The sequence below is a fragment of the Lactuca virosa genome, chromosome 1 (assembly GCF_052849685.1).
Source record: "Lactuca virosa cultivar CGN04683 chromosome 1, Lactuca_virosa_CGN04683_v6, whole genome shotgun sequence".
Classification (NCBI taxonomy): Eukaryota; Viridiplantae; Streptophyta; class Magnoliopsida; order Asterales; family Asteraceae; genus Lactuca; species Lactuca virosa.
In genome coordinates this window covers 37,025,514-37,051,846 of record NC_136426.1, presented here as the reverse complement: position 1 = coordinate 37,051,846, position 26,333 = coordinate 37,025,514, and the positions used below count along the sequence as shown (strand labels likewise).

General features: G+C 34.2%; 1 protein-coding gene across 1 annotated transcript; it reads left to right on the top strand.

Annotated features, from left to right (window-relative positions):
* Window positions 1–18,751: 18,751 nt before the first annotated feature.
* Window positions 18,752–21,698, top strand: LOC145104626 (uroporphyrinogen-III synthase, chloroplastic-like). Its single transcript, XM_079041856.1, has 10 exons — window positions 18,752–19,019; window positions 19,945–20,032; window positions 20,147–20,213; window positions 20,336–20,439; window positions 20,588–20,683; window positions 20,763–20,818; window positions 20,902–20,987; window positions 21,071–21,205; window positions 21,356–21,439; window positions 21,527–21,698. The coding sequence occupies exons 1-9, from the start codon at window positions 18,822–18,824 to the stop codon at window positions 21,411–21,413; spliced, it is 888 nt and encodes a 295-aa protein (XP_078897982.1). The 5' UTR covers window positions 18,752–18,821; the 3' UTR covers window positions 21,414–21,439; window positions 21,527–21,698.
* The last annotated feature ends 4,635 nt before the right edge of the window (window positions 21,699–26,333 follow it).

Sequence of the window (26,333 nt, the reverse complement as noted above, 5' to 3'; positions counted from 1 at the left end):
ACAAGTGAAGGTAAATATGATATGTATGATAGTTGAATTGAATGAGTAAACCTTCTATGAATGTTGAATGCTTGATTTACATGGAATTAAAAGCTATAAAGATGTTGGTTTGAGTATATTGATAGAGTTAATGACTATGATTATAGGTTAAACCATGTAAATGGTTTAAGAATTGATGATTTTGGAATTTGTTCAAATAGGAAATCAAGGAAGGACCTTTAAATAGGAGAAATTATTGGAGTATCATCCTCATAAACCCTAGTCAAGGTGAGTAATTTCTCTCACTTTTCCTTATAATTATTATATGTTTAATTTTTATATTTATGCATGTGTGTATACATATATATATATATATATATATATATATATATATATATATATATATATATATATATATATATATATATATATGTGTGTGTGTGTGTGTGTGTATGTGTGTGTGTGTGTGTGAATTTGAGGCACTAAGTTAATGCCATCAAATGATGAGTTAATAATAGAGCATTAATATACATAGATATCATGTATTTGAGCATGTATGTATATTATTGGAAAATATGTATGAAATATACATATAAACATGTAGCAGAGCATGTGATGAGCATACTTCCTTCGGGATTGATGATGATATATGAGTATTTTTCCTTCGAGATTGATGATGAGATATGAGCATCTTTCCTTCGAGATTAATGATGAGATATGATTATCTTTCCTTCGGGATAGATGATGAGATATGAGTATGCTTCCTTCGGGAACAATATTGAAATATGAATATACTCCGTTCGGGGATAAAATTGAGAAATGAGTATAATATCAAAGTTATTAATGAAATCTTTGATTATATAAATAAATATGGCTTTTATGTAAGTATATGTATTAAAGATATATAAAAATGTCAAAATAAATTATTAGACCAATGAGGGTATTTTGGTCAATTTGTGTAATGGTCAAATCGATGAGAGTTTTTGATATTGATTAAAGATAGATGTAATAGTAGAGTATAAATAAGTTTTTAATGGGAAGGACTTAATGCAGTGAGAGTGGGATACGATGAGTGAGAGTAAATCAGGAAAATTAAGGAAGTTGCTGAATTTGCAGTATTCACGACATGACACAGATGAGTCACGACGTGAGAAAGTACAGTACCATTTTCTTTTATGATGAAAACTTTCAGCGACATATCAGAAATGACATATAACAGAGTGTAGTAAAGATGATACATGTAGAGTGTATGAGATTGAGTATGAGATGAGTTATATATAATATAGGAGATCGAGTATAACATAATTTATAAGTAGCATACGAGATTGAGTTTGAGATAAGATATACTATATATATATATATATATATATATATATATATATATATATATATATATATATATATATATATATATATATATATATATAGGCTTAGGTTATTCTATTCAAAGTAATTATTTTTGTTATTGTATGCATAAATGTGGGCCAATCAATTTCACTTATTTTAAGAAAGTGAATAATACATATTATTAAATTAAAGATAATTAGAAAATACCATCTAATTTCATTTTAAGGGTATTTTAGTCAATTAACATAAATTTAAAAAAGGAAAATTGCATATTTTAAGGGATAATAAATTCTATTACTTTTAAAAATCTGATTGTAGTGATGATAATTCTCGGATATTCTGACAGAATATATTTATCAAAAATAAAAATATTCTTGAACCAGAAAATAATAGAAATATTTTTGAACCTATTTCTTGATCATAACTTTAAAAACTTCTTGGAGAATAACAAATTCTTGAACCATCAATTGAATAATAAAAACAAACATTACATTAATTCTTATAGAATACGGGTAACAATTGCTAAGAATTACATTTATTGTTAAAGAATAAAACTAAAAAAACTTTCAAATCGGGAAAAAAACATCAAAATCTAACAAAGACACTAATACATTCTAAAAGACTAATGTTGCTAAAATTAACATCAATTTCATGGTCCATTCTTCAAGCATCGGCTGCTTCTGTGAGAAAATATAAATATTCCCTTCCAACAGAATTGGAATTCGTGATTCTATTCTAATAGAATTGGAATTCAAGATTCAGTTATGGTATGCATTCCGTTGGAAACAAGCAGCCCACTTACGGCCGATGGCTCCATTGAGGCAGTTGACCCCACATCTCGTCCATGCATCCACTGGGTCTGATGAAAACCTTCAGCCACACCGAGACCTCCTTTTGCCTCGCCTTCTTCCTCTTTTGTATCTTCATCACACTATTACCACAAGTGAAACCAGTCAATTCCATATCAGAATGTAAAACTGCAATTTGAGCATCTCACAAAACCTTCCATCTTAAACTGAATCTGACTATTTTACCCTTCCATCTTAAACTGATGTTAGAATGAAGAAATAAAACTGCAATATGAGCATCTCACAAAACCTTCAGCGAAGCATTGTTTCATTCTTTCCCATACAACATAATCAGAATGTAAACGAGTTGTTATACCCGAAAAAATTAAATTAACCCCCAATTTTAAGCAATTTGAGCATGTCATATCCCCCCTAGATTATCAAACAACTTATGTTTGAACCACGTCTAAGATAAACATAAACCCACCATTCAACAGCAAGGATCAAAAGAAACATCACTTAACAGCAAACAGAGAACAGATATCGACATAGCAGAAAATAGAGATGATCGAGAAGAGAGAACAAAATACGTATGGATGCAATGTGCAACGTTGGGGCGGCGATTGAGAAGACGCGGCAATACGACGACAAAAACCATGGATGTAAGGGTTGACGGAGGAACTCGGTGGATGTGGTTCAAGGGTTGGTGACGGCGGTGACCTGGAGGGACATGGTCGGAGATGCGAACAATGTGGAGATCTGGAGACGGCCTCCAGATTTGATGACATCTCGAACCCCAACTCGTAATACGTATTTCGCACCCTCCTTAGGATTCTTCGATTCCAGATATTTCTTCTCTGCCAAAATGCGATTCACCTGTGTCTTAATTTTCTCCGTCAAACGTGGAGGTGTATCCCCAGATATTTCTTCTCTGCCAAAATGGTGGTGACGATCTTCTGTGGGCGATGGATTTAACCTGGTAATTTTGGGCGACGTATATTTTATCTGTTTTGGAGCTAGGGTTAGGGAGTATCGAATGGGATAGAATACACTGATTGTCGATCGTTTTAAAAAGGGAGAAAGGTAGGTCAAAGTAATTACCATAATTATAGGAGTGTATTTGTAGAAATTATTTATCAAATTACTAAATTACCCTTATTTATTTGTTTGATTATTTATTTATTTTTTAAATTTTGATTGGCCCTCATTTATGCATACAATAACACAATAATTAGTTTAAACAAATGAACCTAGCTATATATATATATATATATATATATATATATATATATATATATATATATATATATATTGTAAAATACACGTTTATAACCATGTATAATTATCGTGTTTTATAAGCTTGATAGCTTAAAAGTGAATATTATTGAATATTATATGATTTTGAGCGTTGAGTTCTAACAAGATAGTTTTATAAGATTTGAAGTAAACCTATGTTTAGAATCATTCGGGAAGTATTGGAAGTCTTATGAGTATCCAATCAAAAGTCAAATATTGAAATTAACGAAAATGTAAAAATTTAAGTTGAAAAATAAGTAAAAATAATGTTATTGAAAGTTGTAAATTATCTCATTAGAAATGTTTAGGCGAAAACCTCACTGAAATCCGAGTTATAACGAAGAAGTTATTACTTATTGAAGTTTCGTGACAGAACCGGCACGACGCCATATGACGTAAAAAGTTAGTTTACGATAAACTACTTTTTAGCCCTAGTGATCTAAATGAAAGTCATAGTATTCGTTAAACCGAGAATTTTCATAAAAAGAACGTCCAAATCTGACTTCGTATGAGGAAGTTATGATTTTTCTAAGATTCGGCATAGTAGTACACAGCCCGAAACTCGAAATAAATATCGAGTGATTTTTAGCCAATACAACCTAAACGAGAATCGAAGATCTCGTCAATATTTGTACAACGGTAAAAAGACAGACGAAAACGGACGTCGGATGAAGAAGTTATGAATTTTTAACGGACTTTTCCTGTCCCGGCCCGTTAAAAATATAACTTTAAAATTTAATTAAAATTAGCCAACGGAGTCTAAACGAAAGTTGTAAAGCATAACTTCACCTACGCGTGCATATAAAGAACGTCAAAAACGGAGTTTGTATGCGAAAGATACGAAATTTTGAAGTTTTGGGCACAAACTTCGAGACTGGTCCGAAGGAGTACGCCCAACGTACTCGTGTAAGAGATCCGGAGTCTATCACCCTCCTTACTCTTTCGCATGAGTGCCATGTGTCGTAGCCTTGACGCGTCCGAGCTGATCCACTTCGTACGCCCAACGTACGAAGTAATGCCCAGCGAAGAAGTTTGCGAGGCAGTACGCCCCGCGTACCGGAGAATTACGCCCAGCGTAATGTTGGACTTCGGCTACTATAAATAGAAGAGTGAGGCTGCCCGAATTTAGTTTACAATTTTCACACTTTTACACCCCCTATTCTCTCTCAAGTTACCCTAACACCCCCCGAAGCCTAGGAATCATCCCCGACACCCGAAGCAAGTCCCGACGCACCGAAGATCCGAGAAAATAATCTTTTCAAGTTGAAACTCTGCCCACGCAAGGCCCGGTTTTCAACTAAAATCCCCGGTTTCGTCAAAGAAAGTCATTTTTAGAGGCGAAGTGCTGCCCAAATTATCATTTTATCAATCGGTTATTTCACGGTGAGTTCAATATAGGGACAATTGTATCTTATGTGTTATATGTGTGCAATGTGCTTTCCCGTATAATTATGATAATGAGCTATTCCTTTGACCATGAAGTGAATGACTAAGCATCACTTGGGTATTGGTATGTAGCCTTTGACCATGAAGTGAATGATTAAGCATCACTTTGGCATTGGCAGAAGGCTAGGTAGGGCTGAAAGCATGTAAATTGCTAGCAAAATGTAAATTCAGAAATTGTTTATTTTCTATGCCACATGGGCTGAAGTCTTATTGATGTAAATCATGTTGAAAATTTTGTATTTCATTGATTGTAAATCTTTGAATCAGATTATTCGTTGATATGGAAAGTCTGTCATATGATACTCATCTGCCTTTGTTGTTCGTTGTCCCTCTTTGCTTCTGTCATATTGATATATATATATATATATATATATATATATATATATATATATATATATATATATGTGTGTGTGTGTGTGTGTGTGTGTGTGTGTGTGGCATAACGTTATATTGTAACTGTCAAGAATTGACGAGAAATGTACCGGTCACAACATTCGGGTCCTCCCGTGCCTCCTCTGCGATAATCTGGTATGCACGGCCTTTAGCATTTGGCACCTCATCCTTTTTAGTTGGAGTACTCATCGGTTGTTGAACGGAAGCTTGACTTCCCATTATCTGGCTAAAAAGAGTATGGCAGAAACGCTTTCTGTGGCCAGTAGCACCACAAGCATAACATGTGACATTCTTTCTCGGGCAAACGGGCTTCACGTGACCCTTTTCTTCGCATCCATAGCAAATCACCTGTCCTTTTTGGTTCTTCATTAACCCTGGTGATTCTTTCCACATTTTTCGACACGATTGTGACTGAAGAGAAAAAGATCATGACCTACCGCGGCCACGAAAGGTATTATGAGATTGTACTTGTCTTGCTAGAATCAGATCGAGCAGATTGAGCCGATGGAATAGAAGAAACAAAAATATTTCTATCGACACGTGGATGCTTCGAAAGAGTGACACCACGTATCTCCAAGTCGAGCTCGCGCTTTCGGGTATTTTATTTATCTTTTAGCACATATTAGCATATAAGGCATCTCCCTTAAAGCATGCTAGTGCGTACTATAGTAAGTGAGGTATTCAACCTAAAGTATACTAGGCACACATCGTACCATTACTTAGCAATTCAGGTTTAAGCCTAGAAATCCTTACCATTCCTAGTTCGCTTAAACTAATGCTCTAAAAATTTTGAAGTAGCTTAATACTTTAAAATATTAAGATTTATCATTATCCAATACTTCACTTAATTCTTTCCTATGGGTTGTATCCATATACTCCTAATGAATCCGTTCGTATATTGAACTTCGGACGGTTTAAGTCTAAATACCAATCCGTGGTATTTAGTTCACTTAAACTATTGCTCTGATACCATGACTGAAAGAACCCCTTTCATACTTAACATTATTATCACTCCAAATTACACCAAAACATGCTACATGCATATTCATAAATAATATTTCACATTGATAATTTGATTACAAAAGACTGGATACAAACCGACTATTTAGACTATTACAAAGTGTTATATATTACATAACTACCCAGAATATTATAGTTTTGTACATACATGAGTACTAAATACAAAAGTAATAGTTTTAACTATTTAAAAATCCTCTATCAGTATATGACTATACTGGATGCTTATTACCTGCAATTGTTAAACACTGAGAAGGGAAAGCGGTGACGCTTAGTGAGTTCAATAATAGATACAATATAACGTTATGCCATATATATACTTCAATATGGTAGAAGCAAAGAGGAACAAGGAACAACAAAGGTATATGTGAATCATGTGACAAGCTTTCCATATCAATCGATGATTTGATTCAAAGATATAGAATCAATGAGACATAACAATTTCAATACTTGATATACATCAATAAAGCTTCGGCCCAAATGGCACAGAAGACATACAATTTCTGATTAAACATTTTGATAGATTTCAGGCTTTCAGCCCTATCTAACCTTCTGCCAATGCCATAGGGATATAAGTCATTCTCTTACGAGACATGCTCTACACGGCCAGAGGCTACATACCAATACCACTATGAATCTAAGTCCTTTCACTGATCACATGGTTAAAGGTACATCTTTGCTATCAAAATAGCACGAAATAATAACACGGGAAAATAACATGGAAAAGCACATAGCATATATAACACATAACATATAATTGTTCCTATATATTGAACTCACCGTGAAATAACCGAAGGAATAAATGATAATTTGGGCAGCACTTTGACTCTAAAAATGACTTTTTGTGACGAAACCGAGGATTTTAGTTGAAAACCGGGCCTTGCGCGAGCAGAGTTTCAACTTGAAAAGATTATTTTCTCGTTTCTTCGGTGCGTCGGGACTTGCTTCGGGTGTCGGCATGATACCGGGACTTCGGGGGGTGTTAGAGTAAATTGAGAGAGAGTAGAGGGTGTAAAATGAGAGAATTCTAAACAAAAATACGGCAGCCATCGATTTCTATTTATAGGGGCTGAAACACGAATTACGTTGGGCGTAATTCTCATGTACACGGGGCGTACTACCCTGTTAATCTCTTCGTTGGGCGTAACACTTGGTACGCTCGGCGTAATGTATTGCGGCTCAGTATGCTGGGCGTACCCTAATACGTGGCTCTGGACATGTCAAGTCTGTATGATACGTGTCTCATGCAAGGGTTTGGACGACGTGGTCAACTCTGGTTCACACACGAGTACTTTGGGCGTACTCATGTACGCGGAGCGTACACAAATTTTCCAAACTTCTAAAATCCATATCTTTCTCATACAAGCTTCGTTTTTTACGTTATTTATATCCACACGTAGGTGAGATGATATTCTACAACTTTCGTTTAGACTCCGTCGGCTAATTTTGACTTTATTTTTAAAGTTATATTTTTAACAGTCCGGGACAGGAAAAGTCCGTTAAAAAGTTCATAACTTCTTCATCTGATGTCCGTTTTCGTCTTTCTTTTTACCGTTGTACTACTATTGATGAGACCTTCGATTCTCGTTTAGGTTGTGTTGGCTAAAAATCACTCAATCTTTATTTCGAGTTTTTAGTTATCTACTGCTATACCGAATCTTAGAAAAATCATAACTTCCTCATACGAAGTTAGATTTGGATGTTCTTTTTATGAAAATTCTCGGTTTAACGAATAATACAACTTTTATTTAGATCACTAAAGCTAAAATGTAGTTTATCGAAAATTCACTTTTTACGTCATATGGCGTCGTGCCGGTTCTGTCGCGAAATTTCAATAAGTCATAACTTCTTCGTTATAACTCGGATTTCTATGAGGTTTTCGCCTAAATGTTTCTAATGAGATAATTTACAATTTTCAATAACATTATTTTTTTTACTTATTTCAAACTTTATATTTTTGTTAATTTCAATAGCTGACATTTGATTGGAATCTCATAAGATTTCCCATCACTTTCTAAACGATTCTAAACATAGTTTTACTTCAATTCTAGTAAAAATTATCATGTTAGAACTCAACGCTCAAATTCATATAATATTTCATTATATTATTCACTTTTAAAATTACATAACACGATAACTGAACGTGTATGTTACAAATACCTCCTCATTTTAAGGATTTCGTCCCCGAAATCACATCGATTTAAATAACTGGGGATATTTCATTCTTATCTCATTCTTACTTTCCCAAGTATAATTTGGTCCTCGATGGTGTTTCCACTTAATAAACACTAACTCTACTTCTTTATTACGTAAATCAACCGTTCTCTCATTTATAATCTCTTTGGGCTCTTCTACATATATTACTTTATTATCCAGTTTCACCTCGGATAACGGGACCGTTTCATCGTATATGCTTAAACATTTACACAGATAAGTTACATGAAACACATCATGAATACTTGCCAAATCTTCCGGCAATTTCAATCGGTATGCTTGCTTACCGATTCTCTGGATGAATTTGAAAGGTCCAATAAATCTAGGACTCAATTTTCCTTTCTTCCCAAATCGCATAATGCCTTTCCATGGGGATACCTTCAACATTACGAATTCATCCACCTGCAGTTCTATAGGTCGTCTTCTCTTTACTGCATAGGACTTTTGTCGATCATGGGCCGCTTTCATTCTTTCTCGTACAATTTGAATCTTATCAGTGGTGTCTTGAATCATTTCAGGACCACCAAGGACTTTCTGTCCTACAACACACCAACATATTGGAATACGACATTTACGCCCATATAGTGCTTCATATACCTTCAGTATATTTTCTACTGTTTGCATTGTTCTCTCTTTCTAACCATTTGTTTGGGGATAATAAGCTATGCTGAGAGTGACACAAGATCTCAATTCACATTGCATACTTGCCCAAGAATGAGAAGTGAAGCTACGATCACGATCGGAAGTAATCTTTAGCGGTACACCATGTCTCGAACCAGTTTTATCCAAGTATGCTTGTGCGTATTTCTCCATTGGAGCTTCTGGAATTCCATATGGATTTTGGTGCTCTGCTTTGACTTGTTAAACAAACTCTTGGAATTCTTAATTGATGGTGGTGCTCAAACTTGCACTCTCATCTCATTGCAGACTCTTGCTTCTTCTTAAATTTGTTTTACAGACTCAAACCAAAATAAGGTCTTCACTTTTGCTATAACAACAACTCGGATGGTCATATTCTAACGACCATTGACTTCATAACGCAAGGACACACAACAAAGCAGTCTCTTGTCTCTATTAATCTAATACTATAACGGAAGAAATCTTCTTTCATAGTTTAATGTGATATAATCTTTTTATAGTAGGTAGCATTTCTAATTTATGGTTACTTAATCCTTTAATGAAGATTGTTATACTTCTATCGACTACCTCGACCATCTCCTTCTTCAATCTTCCGACTGAAATTTCATCGCTACACAAAACATGGTTCTCTGAACTAATCAATTCACTTCGCAGATCTATTTTAGTCGGACTCGATTCTTTACGACCACTAAGGTCTGAACGAAAATCATTTTCTTAGTCATCACCGAAACGAAGGTAATGACATACTTGAACAAAAACTGAATCGATTACTGGCTTCTTGGTAACCTTGTGGTTTTTCCTGATCCAAGTGTGAGTCATGTGCTTCCAGTAGTATAGGCCTCTACTACTATTCACACCTATTCATACTCGTCCCAAGTATTGTCTCGCGGTTCCCAAGTCACCATTCAAAAGTTTTCACAAAGAAACTTTTCACACCTGAGTGTGTTCAAACAAGTATATACAACAATTTCTCCTAGACTCAACTAGGTATTTCACGTTTCTATCAAACATATTTTGGATTTCTTAAATTCACCTTCTAAAATTCTTTTTATGCATAAGCTCGATCTAGCATATCCTAATATTTTTCTTAGGTCGATAGGAATTTCATTTCCAAATTCTTCATATAAATTCTTTCTCGGGTAGTGTCTACTTTACAAGACACACTATACCAGAATTTACTCTAGTAGTGTGGAGACAAACGATCTCCAACTATCTGTATCATCTTCTAATTCATGCAAGTCACCATGCACATTTATTCATTTCATTATTCTTTCATGACATCGTCATTCCTTTATATGAGAATTTTTTTTTCTCATGGGTGTATCTTTTAAGTCTACTTCATAGGAATTTATTCTAGGAAGTCTGCATTTTAACTGCATCTTAGCATGTTCTACTAGCTTCGACTTGGTTCTCTGTCATTCCTAATAGCAACATTTCTTCTCATACAACACTATAAGTGTATATCTTCTTCAGCTATGTACTCTACCTTACTCTAACTAGTAAGTCATTCAGCCTAACTAAATGATTCATTTCACCATCCTAATTAAGTATGTTAAAGTCGGATTAACACACTATGGAACTTTCATAAGGATGTGATAGAAGTCAACTGTCACTCGGTATTATTAAATACTATGTCTGAGCGTTACATATAAGCTCTTATCATACTACTCGAACTGCATACTACATCACAATGTTGGGCAAGGTTTTGGCCTATTGAGTCTGAAAACTTTATTAGTCTTTCCTTTGATCTTCATTGAATTATTCTAAATCTTGCATAACATCAATTTCGATATTATCGAAGTATTTATCACCATCTTCAGTTCTTCTAACTCTGTAAGCAATCATTGCTTCAATCTGTTCAGCGGTGGAACAACTTCATGGATTACACCAAAACATTCATCTCGTCTGAATGTACTTTAAACACACAGCTCCCCCTTCAAAGGTGTTATTATTTCGTCAAACATAGTTTGAATGTACAATACCACTCTATAGGTATTAATATACTATTTACGGTATCACTTGATAGGTTTTATTTTACGATATCCGTCGACCGTTTATTTATGAAGTTATCGATGTCAACTATTGTAAGTCTTCTTATTACTTTGAAAAGTTTCATGCCGAGAATGATATTAAAGTTGGGCAAGGAGATAGGGATCAGGTTAACAAGAAAATTTGTATCCTTTTATTTCTATGACACAATCTCTATAGATTTTATCATCAAGTATTGATTCACTTCCCGCGGTATGAAATGGTTGAACGACTGTATAGTAAGCAATTTGAAAAGAAAGCGCAAATTCATGAGACACAAAAGAATCTGAGGCACCATAATCAAATAAGATGTGAACAGCTCTAGAATTGACGAGAAATGTACCGGTCACAACATTCGGGTCCTCGCGTGCCTCCTCTGCGATAATCTGGTATGCACGGCCTTTAGCTTTTGGCACCTCCTCCTTTTTAGTTGGAGTACTCATCGGTTGTTGAACGAAAGCTTGACTTCCCATTATCTGGCTAAAAAGAGTAGGGCAGAAACGCTTTTTGTGGCCAGTAGCACCACAAGCATAGCATGTAACATTCTTCCTCGGGCAAACGGGCTTCACGTGACCCTTTTCTCCACATCCATAGCAAATCACCGGTCCTTTTCGGTTCTTCATTAACCCTGGTGATTCTTTCCACATTTTTCGACACGATGGTCACTGAAGAGAAAAAGATCATGACCTACCGCGACCACGAAAGGTATTATGAGATTGTACTTGTCTTGCTAGAATCAGATCGAGCAGATTGAGCCAATGGAATAGAAGAAACAGAAATATTTCTATCGACACGTGGATGCTTCGAAAGAGTGACACCACGTATCTCCAAGTCGTGCTCGCGCTTTCGGGTATTTTATTTATCTTTTAGCACATATTAGCATATAAGGCATCTCCCTTAAAGCATGCTAGTGCATACTATAGTAAGTGAGGTATTCAACCTAAAGTATACTAGGCACTCATCGTACCATTACTTAGCAATTCAAGTTTAAGCCTAGAAATCCTTACCATTCCTAGTCCGCTTCACGTAATGCTCTAAAAATTTTGAAGTAGCTTAATACTTTAAAATATTAAGATTTATCATTATCCAATACTTCACTTAATTCTTTCCTATGGTTTGTATCCATATACTCCTAATGAATCCGTTCATATATTGAACTTCCGACGGTTTAAGTCTAAATACCAATCCGTGGTATTTAGTTCACTTAAACTATTGCTCTGATACCATGACTGAAAGAACCCCTTTCATACTTAACATTATTATCACTCCAAATTACACCAAAACATGCTACATGCATATTCATAAATAATATTTTACATTGATAATTTGATTACAAAAGACTAGATACAAACCGACTATTTAGACTATTACAAAGTGTTATATATTACATAACTACCCAGAATATTATAGTTTTATACATACATGAGTACTAAATACAAAAGTAACAGTTTTAACTATTTAAAATCTTCTATCAGTATATGACTATACTGGATGCTAATTACCTGCAATTGTTAAACACTGAGAGGGGTAAACGGTGACGCTTAGTGAGTTCAATAATAGATACAATATAACGTTATGCCATATATATACTTCAATATGGCAGAAGCAACGAGGAACAAGGAACAACAAAGGTATATGTGAATCATGTGACAAGCTTTCCATATCAATCGATGATTTGATTCAAAGATATAGAATCAATGAGACATAACAATTTCAATACTTGATATACATCAATAAAGCTTTGGCCCAAATGGCACAGAAGACATACAATTTCTGGTTAAACATTTTGGTAGATTTCAGGCTTTCAGCCCTACTAACCTTCTGCCAATGCCATAGGGGTAGAAGTCATTCTCTTTCGAGACATGCTCTACACGGCCAGAGGCTACATACCAATACCACTGTGAATCTAAGTCCTTTCACTGATCACATGGTTAAAGGTACAACTTTGCTATCAAAATAGCACGAAATAATAACACGGGAAAATAACATGGAAAAGCACATAGCATATATAACACATAACATACAATTGTTCCTATATATTGAACTCACCGTGAAATAACCGAAGGAATAAATGATAATTTGGGCAGCACTTTGACTCAAAAAATGACTTTCTGTGACGAAACTGAGGATTTTAGTTGAAAAAAGGGCCTTCGCGGGCAGAGTTTCAACTTGAAAAGATTATTTTCTCGGGTCTTCAGTGCGTCGGGACTTGCTTCGGGTGTCGGGGATGATACCGGGACTTCGGGGCTGAAACACGAATTACGATGGGCGTAATTCTCATGTACGCAGGGCGTACTACCCTGTTAATCTCTTCGATGGGCGTAACACTTGGTACGCGGGGGGTAATGCATTGCGGCTCAGTACGCTGGGCATACACCGAGTACGTTGGGCGTACCCTGATACGTGGCTCCGGACGTGTCGAGTCCGTATGATACGTGTCGCATGCAAGGGTTTGGACGACGTGGTCAACTCTGGTTCACACACACGAGTACTTTGGGCGTACTCATGTACGCGGAGCGTACACAGATTTTCCAAACTTCTAAAATCCATATCTTTCGCATACAAGCTCTGTTTTTGACGTTCTTTATATCCACACATAGGTGAGATTATATTCTACAACTTTCGTTTAGACTCCGTCGGCTAATTTTGACTTTATTTTTAAAGTTATATTTTTAACAGGCCGGGACAGGAAAAGTCTGTTAAAAATTCATAACTTCTTCATCCGATGTCTGTTTTTGTCTGTCTTTTTACCGTTGTACTACTATTGACGAGACCTTCGATTCTCATTTAGGTTGTGTCGGCTAAAAATCATTCGATCTTTATTTTGAGTTTTTAGCTATCTACTCCTATACCGAATCTTAGAAAAATCATAACTTCCTCATACGAAGTCAGGTTTGGACGTTCTTTTTAAGAAAATTCTCGGTTTAACGAATACTACGGCTTTTATTTAGATCACTAAAGCTAAAAAGTAGTTTATCGAAAACTCACTTTTTACGTCATATGGCGTCGTGCCGATTCTGTCGCGAAATTTCAATAAGTCATAACTTCTTCGTTATAACTCGGATTTCTATGAGGTTTTCGCCTAAATGTTTCTAACGAGATAATTTACAACTTTCAATAACATTATTTTTTTTACTTATTTCCAATTTTATATTTTTGTTAATTTCAATAACTGACATTTGATTGGAATCTCATAAGATTTCTCATCACTTTCTGTACGATTCCAAACATAGTTTTACTTCAATTCTCGTAAAAACTATCATGTTAGAACTCAACGCTCAAATTCATATAATATTTGATTATATTATTCACTTTTAAAATTACATAACACGATAACTGAACGTGTATGTTACAGATAAGCATCCAGTATAGTCATGTACTGGTAGAAGATGTAGAATAGATAATATTATAGCTTTTGTATTTAGTGTATAAATTTTTGGGAAATTATGTAATATATAAAACTTTGTAAAAACCTCGTTAGTTGGTTTGTATCCAGTCTTTTGTAACAAAACCATATATGTAAAATATATTTATGAATATGCATGTAGCATGTTTAGAGTAATAATATAGTAAAGTTAAGTAAGAAAGGGGTTCTTTCATATATATATATATATATATATATATATATATATATATATATATATATATATATATATATGAAGTGAGTGAAATTTAACAGTAATAGGATATAACAGAGTACATTAGATTGAATAGAAATGGGACTTTACGGAAATATGATATCGAGTAAAGGCGAGATATATTATGGTGGAAGAATTAAGATATATGCATAGAGTGAGAAAGATTAGAGAAGTAACTATGAGGAAGATTATAATCTAAGAGAAAGAAAGTTAATATAAGATAGGAGAATAACTCACCAGACCTAATGTCTGATGTAGTAGGGATTTCTGTGTTTTTGCAGGTAAAAGTATTAGCAACTGTGGTACTGGAAGAGAAGACATGAGCACAAAATTAAGATTCAGATTGTAGGATGTTATTGTTGTATTCTTCATTTTATATAAATAGATAAAATTTATATTGTGTTTATTTGATTTAACCTGGGATATAAAAGTTTTAAATTTTGAGCATATTTTTCCGCATTAATAAATAAAATCTTGATAATTCTTATAGATTAGATGTTTTAGATCGAGGGTGTCACAATTTATTTCTATCCACTTAATTATAAAAGCTTGGATGGATGAGAAGAAAATCGCTACATGGGTTTCATCGAAAGTCATGGGTTTCATTAGTGATCTAAGGAATTCCGAGTACCCCAATGAATTTCTTAGAAAGCCACGAACTATAGTATAGTATCAATAAAGTTAGAAATTATTTGTTTGCTTATATATGTCAAAGTTGAAGTTGAAACATTGAAAAAGAAAAAAAATGGAAAAAGTTATGAAAAAAAAGAGAAAAAGAGAAAAAAAAAGTTCCACAAAAACATGAAGTTGCAATAAAAGCTTAGTTATATTTTTAGGTCAATAATATTATATAGTATTTTTCATTTTAAAGTCGAGTCACTCGGAATTTGGCAATAACTTTTGAAACGAATGGGGGTAAATAAAAGAGCGTAGGTGATAGGAATGCCAAAAATGAAAGTTGTTCAAAATAAGTGAGAAACGTTAAGTATTTAGGATAATTTATACACAAATACATGCATTGAGGTGAGATGTAATTAGCGAGTTCAATTCAGGTTCTTTTATGTGATGTTGGTATTCTATATTCTATGTGATGTATTAAAATAAGTTTTGCTTGAGGGCAAGCAAAAGACAAGTGTGGGGTAGATTGGTAGTGTCATATTTATACATATATTTATGCATTATTTTAATACATTTAAGCATATTTTGGTAAAATGCAAAGATATTTGGTACTTATAATGTATAAATTCTATTTTGCAACCAAAAAGGACATTCTCAAAGAAAAATGGTTGAAACTGAAGAAAGCCGGAAACTTGGAGGTTAGAGAGCACATTGAAATGAAAAGAGAGAATAAAATCGAGAATAATGAAGTTCCCATGTCGTGAACAACTACATCCCATGACGTGGAGTTTGGAATCTTCTCGATTCGTGCATGAAGAGCTTCTTACGACGTGAACATCTATTGGTCACGACGTGAAGACATGTCAATCATAGAACCTTCTCCAGCATGCATGGATGCCTTGGCACATACGGGATTAATATGTTTCTTACGATGTGACACTCATATTCTCACGATGTGAAAGCTGAATTAAGGCAAGTATATAATAATGGACTTTAGGTCGAAATCAAAAACTCTTTTGTAGAAGCTGCGATTGAAAAGCGACAAATACTCGTCTAAGAACCCTTAGAAGGCAGAAGAAGATTATATATCAAGAGTTTAAGATATTAGAGCAAGAATACCACATAATTCATTCGGTTTGCCTCGATTTAATCATGTTTAACCTAGCTTTCTATTTAATTGTGTGTTTTTCTTCTGTAATTATAGGCTAATACCTTTTAACTTTCGTTTGCATAAGATGATCTCTAATACTATGTGTTAGTTTCTCTTTTCATGGGTTATTGAAGTTCGTTTAGCTCGTGTTTGATAAATCACTACCTCGATATGTTAAAGTTTTTATCTTTACTGCTTACCATTCAAGTTTTGTGTAGTTAGATGACCACGATGATTGCATAGACTTGTTGCCTAGTTATTTATGACCATTAGATTTCCAGAGCTAGTGATTTACCAAATCCTAGATTAGGTGATAAAGTTAGTTGCTTAAATTGTGCTATAGAGCATTACTTGATCATAATATGTGCTTTGGTTATTTGTCTTATTCGTAGATAATTAATCCTTAGATTTATCATTCATAGCCCAAAATCTTCATAATCAATTTGCATGAATTGGTGAAAACATTAGGAGATTGGACCAAGACTTCTAGTAACATTTAAATTTGTAGCCAACTAAAATTAGTCCATGTATTGAAATGAACTATAGGAAAAAGGGTGATTCGAAGCTATACGGAAGTATCTTTATCTCTCGATTTAAAATCTTCTTTACTTTTTGCTTTAGTCTAAAAGCTTTTAGTAATTAATTTAAGTTAATCTGAACTTGCAAAATCAGATAAAACCCCCATTATTAAGTTGTTTTTAATTAGTTTAGTTTTTAGCATTTATTTTGTTAATTAAAATATCATTCCCTGTGATCGACTCCTTACTTACTCTACTTTACTACTACGCGACTAGGTACAATGTCCATGTGTGTTTTAACTAAGTTGAATAATTAAGATTATAAATTTAAAGCTTTTTGGTATACATAATGAAACACATCAACCTACGATCACCGGTATATTGAAGGAGCTAAAACTTCCTGTGATTTGCTCCGGTGGGTTAAAAATTGGGATAATAAATTAAAAGGGTAATATATTTTTCGATTTGTACACATTTGGTCACAGATTTTTTTTCCGTCCATATTTATCATTTCAACTTGTTAAACTGTACACATTCAGTCATTATGACTGTTACTCCAGGTAAGAAGGGAAAATGACTTAATAGAGTAATATATTTTTCATTTTGTACATATCTAGTCCTCAATATTTTTTTTTGTAGTTTTAGTCCTTCATATTTTTTTGTTGCAAAATAAGTCTTTGTTTTTTTACACATTCAGTACTTATGACTGATTTATTTAGGTTTTTCTCACGACATCCTATATGCGACAATCATTGATGAGGTATTTGGGGTTGTTGATGGTTATGTCCATCGCGCCTCGACTGCTTGGTTGCTTAAGCCTTGTGGTTTGGCTTAGGTCTTGTGTTCTGAACGTTGCAACTTCTTCATACGATCTCAGATTTTAATGATCTTTATATCTACGCGTTCGTATTTGAGTTAACTACAACTTTCATTAAGATTACTCCCATTAAAAAAGTAATATATTTTTACTTATGATTTTATTAAAAAACGTTTATACATACATTCATAAAAATGCATGGATATAAAGAACGTAAGTAAAAATATATTACTTTTTAAAAGAAATAATTTAAACGAAAGTTATTGTAGACTCAAATACAAACGCATGAATATAAAGATTGTTAAAATCCGAGATCATATGAAGAAGTTACGATGTTCAAAACACAAACCTAAGCCAAACCGCAATACCTAAGCAACTAAGCAACCGAAGCCGCGTTGCCCATAAACATCAACAACCCCGAACACCTCATTAATGATTGTGTCGTGTAGAATGCAATGAAAAAATCTAAAGAAATTGTTCATAAGTACTGAATGTGTACAAAAACAACAATGACTTATTTTGCAACAAAGAATATACTAAGGACTAAAAGTGCAAAAAAATATTAAGGACTAAATGTGTACAAAGTGAGAAATAGATTACAATATTAAGTCATTTTTTTGGGTTTATCTAGAATAGCCGGTTCATAAGGACTAAATATGTACAGTTTAACAAATTGAAGGAGTAAATATGAACGAAAAAACATCAACGTATACAAATCAAAAAATATTATTATCCCTTAAAAATTAAAAATTGGATGGATGCTAGTTAGATAAAGAAAAGTACAAAGGTAATTGAAACAGATTGTTTATAGACTAGGGGGCGAAAAGGAAATTTGGAAAAGGGGATAGTACCAGAAAGGAAAGCATTGCTGATTTATCAACAGCTGGCTCTTCGGAAAATTAAAGTCAATCAATACGTTCCCCAACAACCGCCATGAATTTATCTCAGCTTTCTCTCTCCACCGCACTCTCTCATACTCTGCAGCTTCCCCACCGCCGGAGCATTCATTTTCAGTCGTTCAACGTTGCAGCTTCTTCTTCTTCTCCTTCTTCGCCGACGACTACTTTTTCGAATCACCGAGTTGTTGTTACACGGGAGCGTGGTAAAAATGGCAAGCTCATGAAAGCTCTTGTAATTTCCTTTTCATTGTGATTATATGTTTTTGCTGTTTCTGTTGCTCTGCTTTTATTTTAGTTTGATTATGCGCATTGCCATAAGCTGTTTATAATTTAGGTTTTGGTTATTTTTGATGTTTTATGTAGAAAGTATATATACCGTTAGGTTAATATACTTTTAGGTGTTCACAAATTATTGCCAGGTAGGTATTCGATCAAATGCGAGACAGAATATTGTAGTTTTTCTAATGTGTAATTTTTGCTTCTCTCCTCTATGAATTGCGTTTCTTTCCACATATTACTAAAATCTCAAGCTAAAACTAATCATTTACCGGTTGTAGTCAATACAAATAATTGATGTCATTCATTATGACATACAATATTACATTGTTTTGTAACTAACTACAGTGATTCTAAGTATTGGACGAACAGGTAAAACTTTCTTAATGAGATTAGAATTGCAATTCGACACTTATTTCTGTTTGAGCTACTTGGTTTACAACACATAGGAATTGATAGATATATGATTTGGCAAAAGATAGCATTCACAATGGTTAGCAATTATATCTCACCTTGTCATTTTAAAATTGGGGTAACCTGTTTTGTGCAAGGTTAACAACTGTATCATCACATTTACCTGTATTCGTAATATATGAAAATTTTGGATAGTCCACTATGATAGAGGAACACAAGACATGAAAACACAGTGAGATTTTGGATATGATGATAAGCACACAAGTTCAATCCATCAAAATGTTTGCAGGAAAGATTTTTTAAGGCCTTTTCATATGCTAGTGCCTAGTATTTGTATTTGAAAAGAAAACAATTATAAATTATTACCATGTTATCATGAATCCGTTACAAAATGGAAATTGCCACAATGTAAAAATTGTAATATTTCTTATAGTTTTGGATGTTATATGTACTTTCTATTTAAACAGGCACCACATGGGATCCATTGTTTGGAGCTTCCCCTAATTCAGCATAAACATTTACCTGATCTGGACAGAGTTTCTGCTCTATTGAGTGGTAACTTGACTAACTTCCTCTTCTTATGATTTCACTTGTAGTTTCAACTTTCAACTATGGTATCTAGGGTTTAATACTTAATTCTTTCTCTTTCTTGCACTTTTATGTTGGCAGCAACTACTTTTGATTGGATCATCATCACTTCACCTGAAGCAGCCCTCGTCTTTCTTGATGCCTGGAAGTATGCACACAACTTTCCTCCATATAATAATAAGCTACATTTCCTTCTATATAACTTTTTAATCAATATTTTTAAGGTGCAAATATACAATCTTACAACTTTCTACTCTTTATGATTCCTAGAGGTGCTGGTTCCCCGAGTGTGAAGATAGCCGTGGTTGGAACTGGTACAGCAAGCATATTTGATGAAGCTCAATCCATTGATGTTGCATTTGTCCCATCAAAAGGTAGTTTTTGATATGATGGATTCCGGGAAGGAATGGAATGGCCCATTCCATTCCACTGCCCAACCAAACATAATTATGGAATGTAATGAATCATTCCATTCCATTCCATTATACAAGAATCAATGTTTAGTTTTGTGGACTTTTACAGCAACCGGGAAGGTTCTTGCTTCAGAGCTGCCAAACCATGGGAATGAAAATTGCACTGTTCTATATCCTGCTTCTGAAAAAGCTAGTCATGACTTAGGTATCATATCAAATTATCAGTCATCAATTATCACCCCTATTTTATATCTAAATTTCACTTTTTTTTTTCTTTCTTTCAGAAAATGGGCTTTCTAAACGTGGATTTCACGTCACACGATTAAATACTTACACAACGGTATATAACCATATACTAAACTCGATTATATTTACTGTTTATACTTTATAATCAATAATTAATTTTTTTACTTCTTTTATTAGGAAACTGTTCAACATGTGGACCAAATGATTTTTGAACAAGCACTTTCTGCTTCTGTTGTTGCAGTTGCATCACCTTCTGCAATTAGGTAAGATCTAGTTTCATTTCTTGATTATTTATCTTCATATTTTTTATTTTCATTTGTATGATTAATTTTTGTTGTGAAAACAGAGCATGGATGAATCTTGAATCTGTGTCAGATCGGTGGCATGGTTCTGTTGCATGCATTGGTGAAACCACCGCTTCAGCTGCCAAAAGAATGGGCTTGAGAAATGTGTACTACCCATCCAGCCCTGGCCTTCAAGGGTAATCTTTCTTTTGTGTTCGAGGGTATTTACGTCTTTTACACCTACAAGTACAAGACATAAAAACAATAAGACATAAAAAGTTGCAATTCTTTTTTGTCTCATTCACATCAGTCTCAGTCTACGTGATATTGAAAGTACATTTTTGCAGTTGGGTTGACAGCATTATTGATGCTTTAGGAGTCCATAAGCAAGTCCAAAAGGTATAAGCCCATCCACAATGCAACTTTTCTAGGTAACCTCTCTCTAAAATGTCTTTATTATTATTATTTTTAATCAAAGTAAAGATTTTAATTTTTTTTCATCTATTTCTCTTTTCAAGATATCTGCTGTCGGTGTACAAAAATAATCGAGTAGGAAAATCATGTAAAAAAAAAATTGCTTCGCATTTAAATGTCGAGAAATGATGAGAAACTTGGAAGAGATGCTTCCTTCTTGAATTTGTATATAAACTCAATACTCCTATTGGAACAAGATTTTTTTTTTCTTTTTCACTTGATACAAAAAAAAAAAAAAATGCTTACAAACAACAAATGATAAAAGGCCAAAATTTAGAAAGAAGGTTCTCATTTATCAACGCATACATGAGATGATAACCATTGGTCGGTTTGTTTATGTGAGTACTTGATTTGTGTCACTTGTGACCTTAAATACGGATTTGTCACCATCCAAATATCACACCATCGATACTTCAAAACAACATATTCCAAATTATTGACATCCAACACTGGCCCCATATTTATAAATGTGACCCCTGTTAATACGCAGTGTTGTCACTTTCTACCTCCATGCCCATGACATGACGAGAAACCAACATTAAGAAACAAAGAAAACATTAAGAAACAAAGAAAACGATGATGGGATAAATGTATAATACTGTGTTTGACGTGTATTAGATGAGAAATCAACATTAAGAAACAGAGAAAATGATGATGGTATAAATGTATAATACTGTGTTTGATGTGTATTGGACTGAGATCGAGATCGAGACTGATACTGATATTATTGGGGATGGGACATGGAGGTGGTCATTACTCATTAGGATTTCTTGGACTATTATTGGTTAGGTAACAATTTTTTTTTTTTTAATTTGGACAAAGTCTTGTGAATAAAAGGACAGTGGGGTTATGGTTTCTGAACAAGTATTTGACCGGTGGGTACTATGGAGATACAAACGAAGGGGCAAGAAGGTCAGTTAGTAGCATGTTGTTTCTTATACACTTTTGTGATGGTCCCATCACACGACCACCAGAATCATGAATCATGCACCATGCTCCACCACCATATCTCCTTTCAAGAACCTATGTGGATGGGATTGGACCCTCCCCCTCTCCAAAAAGATGATGACTTCATAGTTTAATCTTTTGACTTTCTTGCATCTTGAATTATGTTGTAGGATTGAGATTTGTTCTTGGGTATCTCTATTTAGTGTTTCTACAGTATTGATGTTTGTGCCATTTGTAATTAAGAGTTGGTATAGTTTCCGGTTTGGTAATCAATTACAGGAAACCATAGATGTTAGGATTCCGAACGAACACAGCTAAAAATGCGAAAAAAAAAACAAGATAATAAGATATGGCATCACATGATTACCTTAATCGTATTACATCCACTGATCCACATGCGAAATACACAAAGGTTTATTGATTTTGTAGTAATGTTTATAATTACTTTGAGATTCCACATAAAGAGCTATGTATTGTGATTTTAATCCTAAAGCTGACAATTATTAGATATCAACCGCAAAGCCATGCTTTTTTTTTTTTTTTTTTTTTGGAGCTACCCGCAAACCTTGTAAGGGCGGCGGGTTCCCCGGTCTTTCACACTCATTCAGGTCCAAAAGCAAGCAAATCCCATGACTCATCTGTAGGTGATGAACATTAAAAGCACAAGGGGCGAGTTTGTAGAATACTTTGAGAAGTGATTAAATATGTTGGAATAATTGAAATTTAATGGAATTGGATTACGGATGAATTGCACTTTGTAACGTGTGTTTGGTTGGAAGAAATGAAAAGGAATCCAAGAACACAAGAATTGGATAATCATAAATCATTAGGTTCACTTATAGATAATTATACTAATTTTTATGTGTTTTAATACAAATGTGATTTGAGAATTGACGATCTGAATGCATATAAACCTATGCGAACAAAATAAGAAATAGGACACCTGATATCAATGAGATAAATGTTTGTAGTAGGCTTATGGCCGTTAGGTCTGAAGCTATACAAGACAACACTTATTCCATAGGGTGTGCGGGGTCTTTAGGTGGGGGGTAGGATACCACTACCCACTAAGGGTCCGATTTTGTTGTAGTTAAGGTTAAGTTTTATACATTGCATATATAATACGGCTGATAGTTAGAGTTTCAATTGTACTATTTGTTTTCAAGCCGATGAATAAGAATACTCCTCCTACCCTGTGGGTTGTGGATGTATGTCATATTTGATTAAACCACGTTAAATATTGTGTTTTCGTGTGCGTGATTTATTTTCTCGTTTATTCCTAACATAACATAAATAATGGAGGAATTTTGTCTTTTTAATTGAAAGGAAAGATATAATTCAATTACATTTACATCCACCACTACTAGGAATTGTGAAATCCTTCACTATGGAATTTGAAGCAATAAGACGGAATGGAAAAATGGAATATAGGTATATGAGACGTTTTGTATGACGTGTGTGGACTATAAAGACATGAAAGACATCCCGTTAAAAATATATTCGTCCCGTGATTCTTGATGTTTTATTTTTGAGTCATATATGTAGTGATATTTTCGATGGAAGTGCATTTACACTTTTTATATGTATTACGAATAACTGGTATATAGGATGGAAGATACTATATAGTTAAGGTTTATTACAATCATACAGAAGGAATATTGTTGTACATTATTTGTCGTAAATGAACTCAAACTTATCTTTCAATCGACAGAGTTAATTATACTTTTGGATCATTGGATGGAACTTTTGTGTTACAATAATACATAAGAGAATATGATGATGAAACTTGTTGTATACTTCGGGTTTCTGCAATTCAATGTAACATATAATTATAAGTCGTGCTACATTTGCAAACATGTAAAATCTCATGATTATTTTTTTTAACAAATCTAAAGAGTTAATTCATTTAATTTTATTTTTACAAACTAAGTTGTAAAAACTCGAGAAAATAATGAGCTTTATGTACATTAACTTATACATTTAAAAACATATTGATACGATGTATACGCAAACTAATGTATTTATGTATTTGTATAAATGAAGTTGGTTCATCATCACGTATACTATTCTAATTTTGTCTAATTAACCAATGATTCATAGCATACGTTTGCTTTTCTAACTAATAAACGATTCATCTACAAATGAATTAGCAATAAAACTAGGTATTAAACAAATTGACATGTAGTTTTTGTTTTTATTTTTTAAAGCTATAAAGGGGCTGGTTTTCGCAATGGAGAAGAGCGTTTTGTATTGCTTCTTTAAGCCGGCTAGGGTCATATTCAGAGATCACGATGTCTCATTTTTTTATATTGATTACCGTTGTTTTTTTCTAGGAGAATACACAACAAAAAATCTAGCCTTTAGCGGCGACAAATGTCGCCACAATTGATTCCAGCTGTACGCTGGAAATTGACGTAGAAGGAGAGGTGGTTTGTGGTGGTGAAGTACGCCGAAAATTGACGTAATGTGGCAGAAGAATTCGATGGTCGCCGGAGTTTGCGAGGGAGTGGTATGTACCCAGCGAAACTGAGTTTTCTGGACGCAGGGGTAGTCAAATGGAAGATCCCTTTAGCGGCGACGCTTTTTGCGGCGACACCGAACCAATTGCGGCGACAAGTTGGAGGGAAAAACACGCGCCATTCTCTGGATCCTGGTAGCCGTCCGATCTAAAAACAATTCAAGGGTCACGATGAAAAGCACACAGATCGCTATCAATAGCGGCGACTCGTCGTCGCTATTGGTGTCGCCGCTATTGCGTCCCACCAGATGAAACCCTAGCCGATGGATCACTATAGCAGCCTACGGTCAGGATTAAATGGCGTGTGGCACAACAGGATCGCCGGTGGAAGACCTTTAGAGACGACAGTTGTAGTGACGACAGAGACCATTAGCGACGACTTTGTCTAGTGTCGCCGCTAAAGTCAGTTGTCGTCGCTAAAGCTGTCGTCCCTAAAGGTGTTATTTCTTGTAGTGATAGTCACATGAAAATGCGACTAATATCATTTGTATTTAAAATATTTGTATTTAGAATGATTTCCAATTTATTATGGGGATGAAAAAGAGAATTTTTTTTTGTTTTTTTTTGAAGAAGAAATTGAAGAATTGAGGATGTATAAAGGGGAAATCCACTTTATTTACTTGGGTCTTCCAATTCATTTTAGCAGGTGGAGGGAGGGTGAAAAGTTTGGAAAATTATGATCAACCGGTTTCCTAATAAATCATCTTCTTAAAGAAGAATGTGTTACTTATTGGTGGGTGTATTTTAACAGATGGTTGTAAGTCGGATAGATTGTCTCTTATTAAAGGACAATGCCAAAGCCAATATTAACGAATAATGTTGGCAAGCAGATCGTCTAGGATATATAGTAGTCGAAAAACTAGTTGCTAGCTGATAGCTAAAAACTAGCTAATAAAATATAACATTTGATAAAGTAGCATATAAACTAGTTGAAATATGTAAAATACATAAAAAGATATGCCGAAGATTGAGTTTTTCTTTTTATAATCAATAAATGGTATATTTGAGAAGTTTTAAAATACTCAATAAACTCTTTGAAACGTTAGTCTGAATATGATTTTTTTAGAAAAAAAACTAGCTTATAAGTTCGTGTATAAGCTATTTGTTGGTTTGTCAAACATGATAACTTCAAAAAGAAAACTCTAAAAATAAGCTAATTGTAACGTGAAAAATATAGTTTAATGATTGTTGTTGGTGGAAGTCTTTTGGCCCCATGTTTATGACATGATAGACATAAATACCTTATTCTTTGGTTGTATTCTCTGTTTTGACAATCTCTCTTAGGCTAAACGGAGTGGGGATGTTAAGCCCACTCGCTACGTTCGCTAGCGAGCCATGAACACTGCCCTCTAGCTCTCACTAGGGGGGTTGCTATCCGATCCTCG

Excerpts from the sequence above, each read along its gene's own strand:
- LOC145104626 (XM_079041856.1), top strand. The coding sequence starts at position 18,822 with ATGAATTTATCTCAGCTTTCTCTCTCCACCGCACTCTCTCATACTCTG. Across the intron at positions 20,684-20,762 it reads AAAAGCTAGTCATGACTTAG|AAAATGGGCTTTCTAAACGT; the intron begins GTATCATATCAA and ends TCTTTCTTTCAG. Across the intron at positions 20,988-21,070 it reads GCATCACCTTCTGCAATTAG|AGCATGGATGAATCTTGAAT; the intron begins GTAAGATCTAGT and ends TTGTGAAAACAG.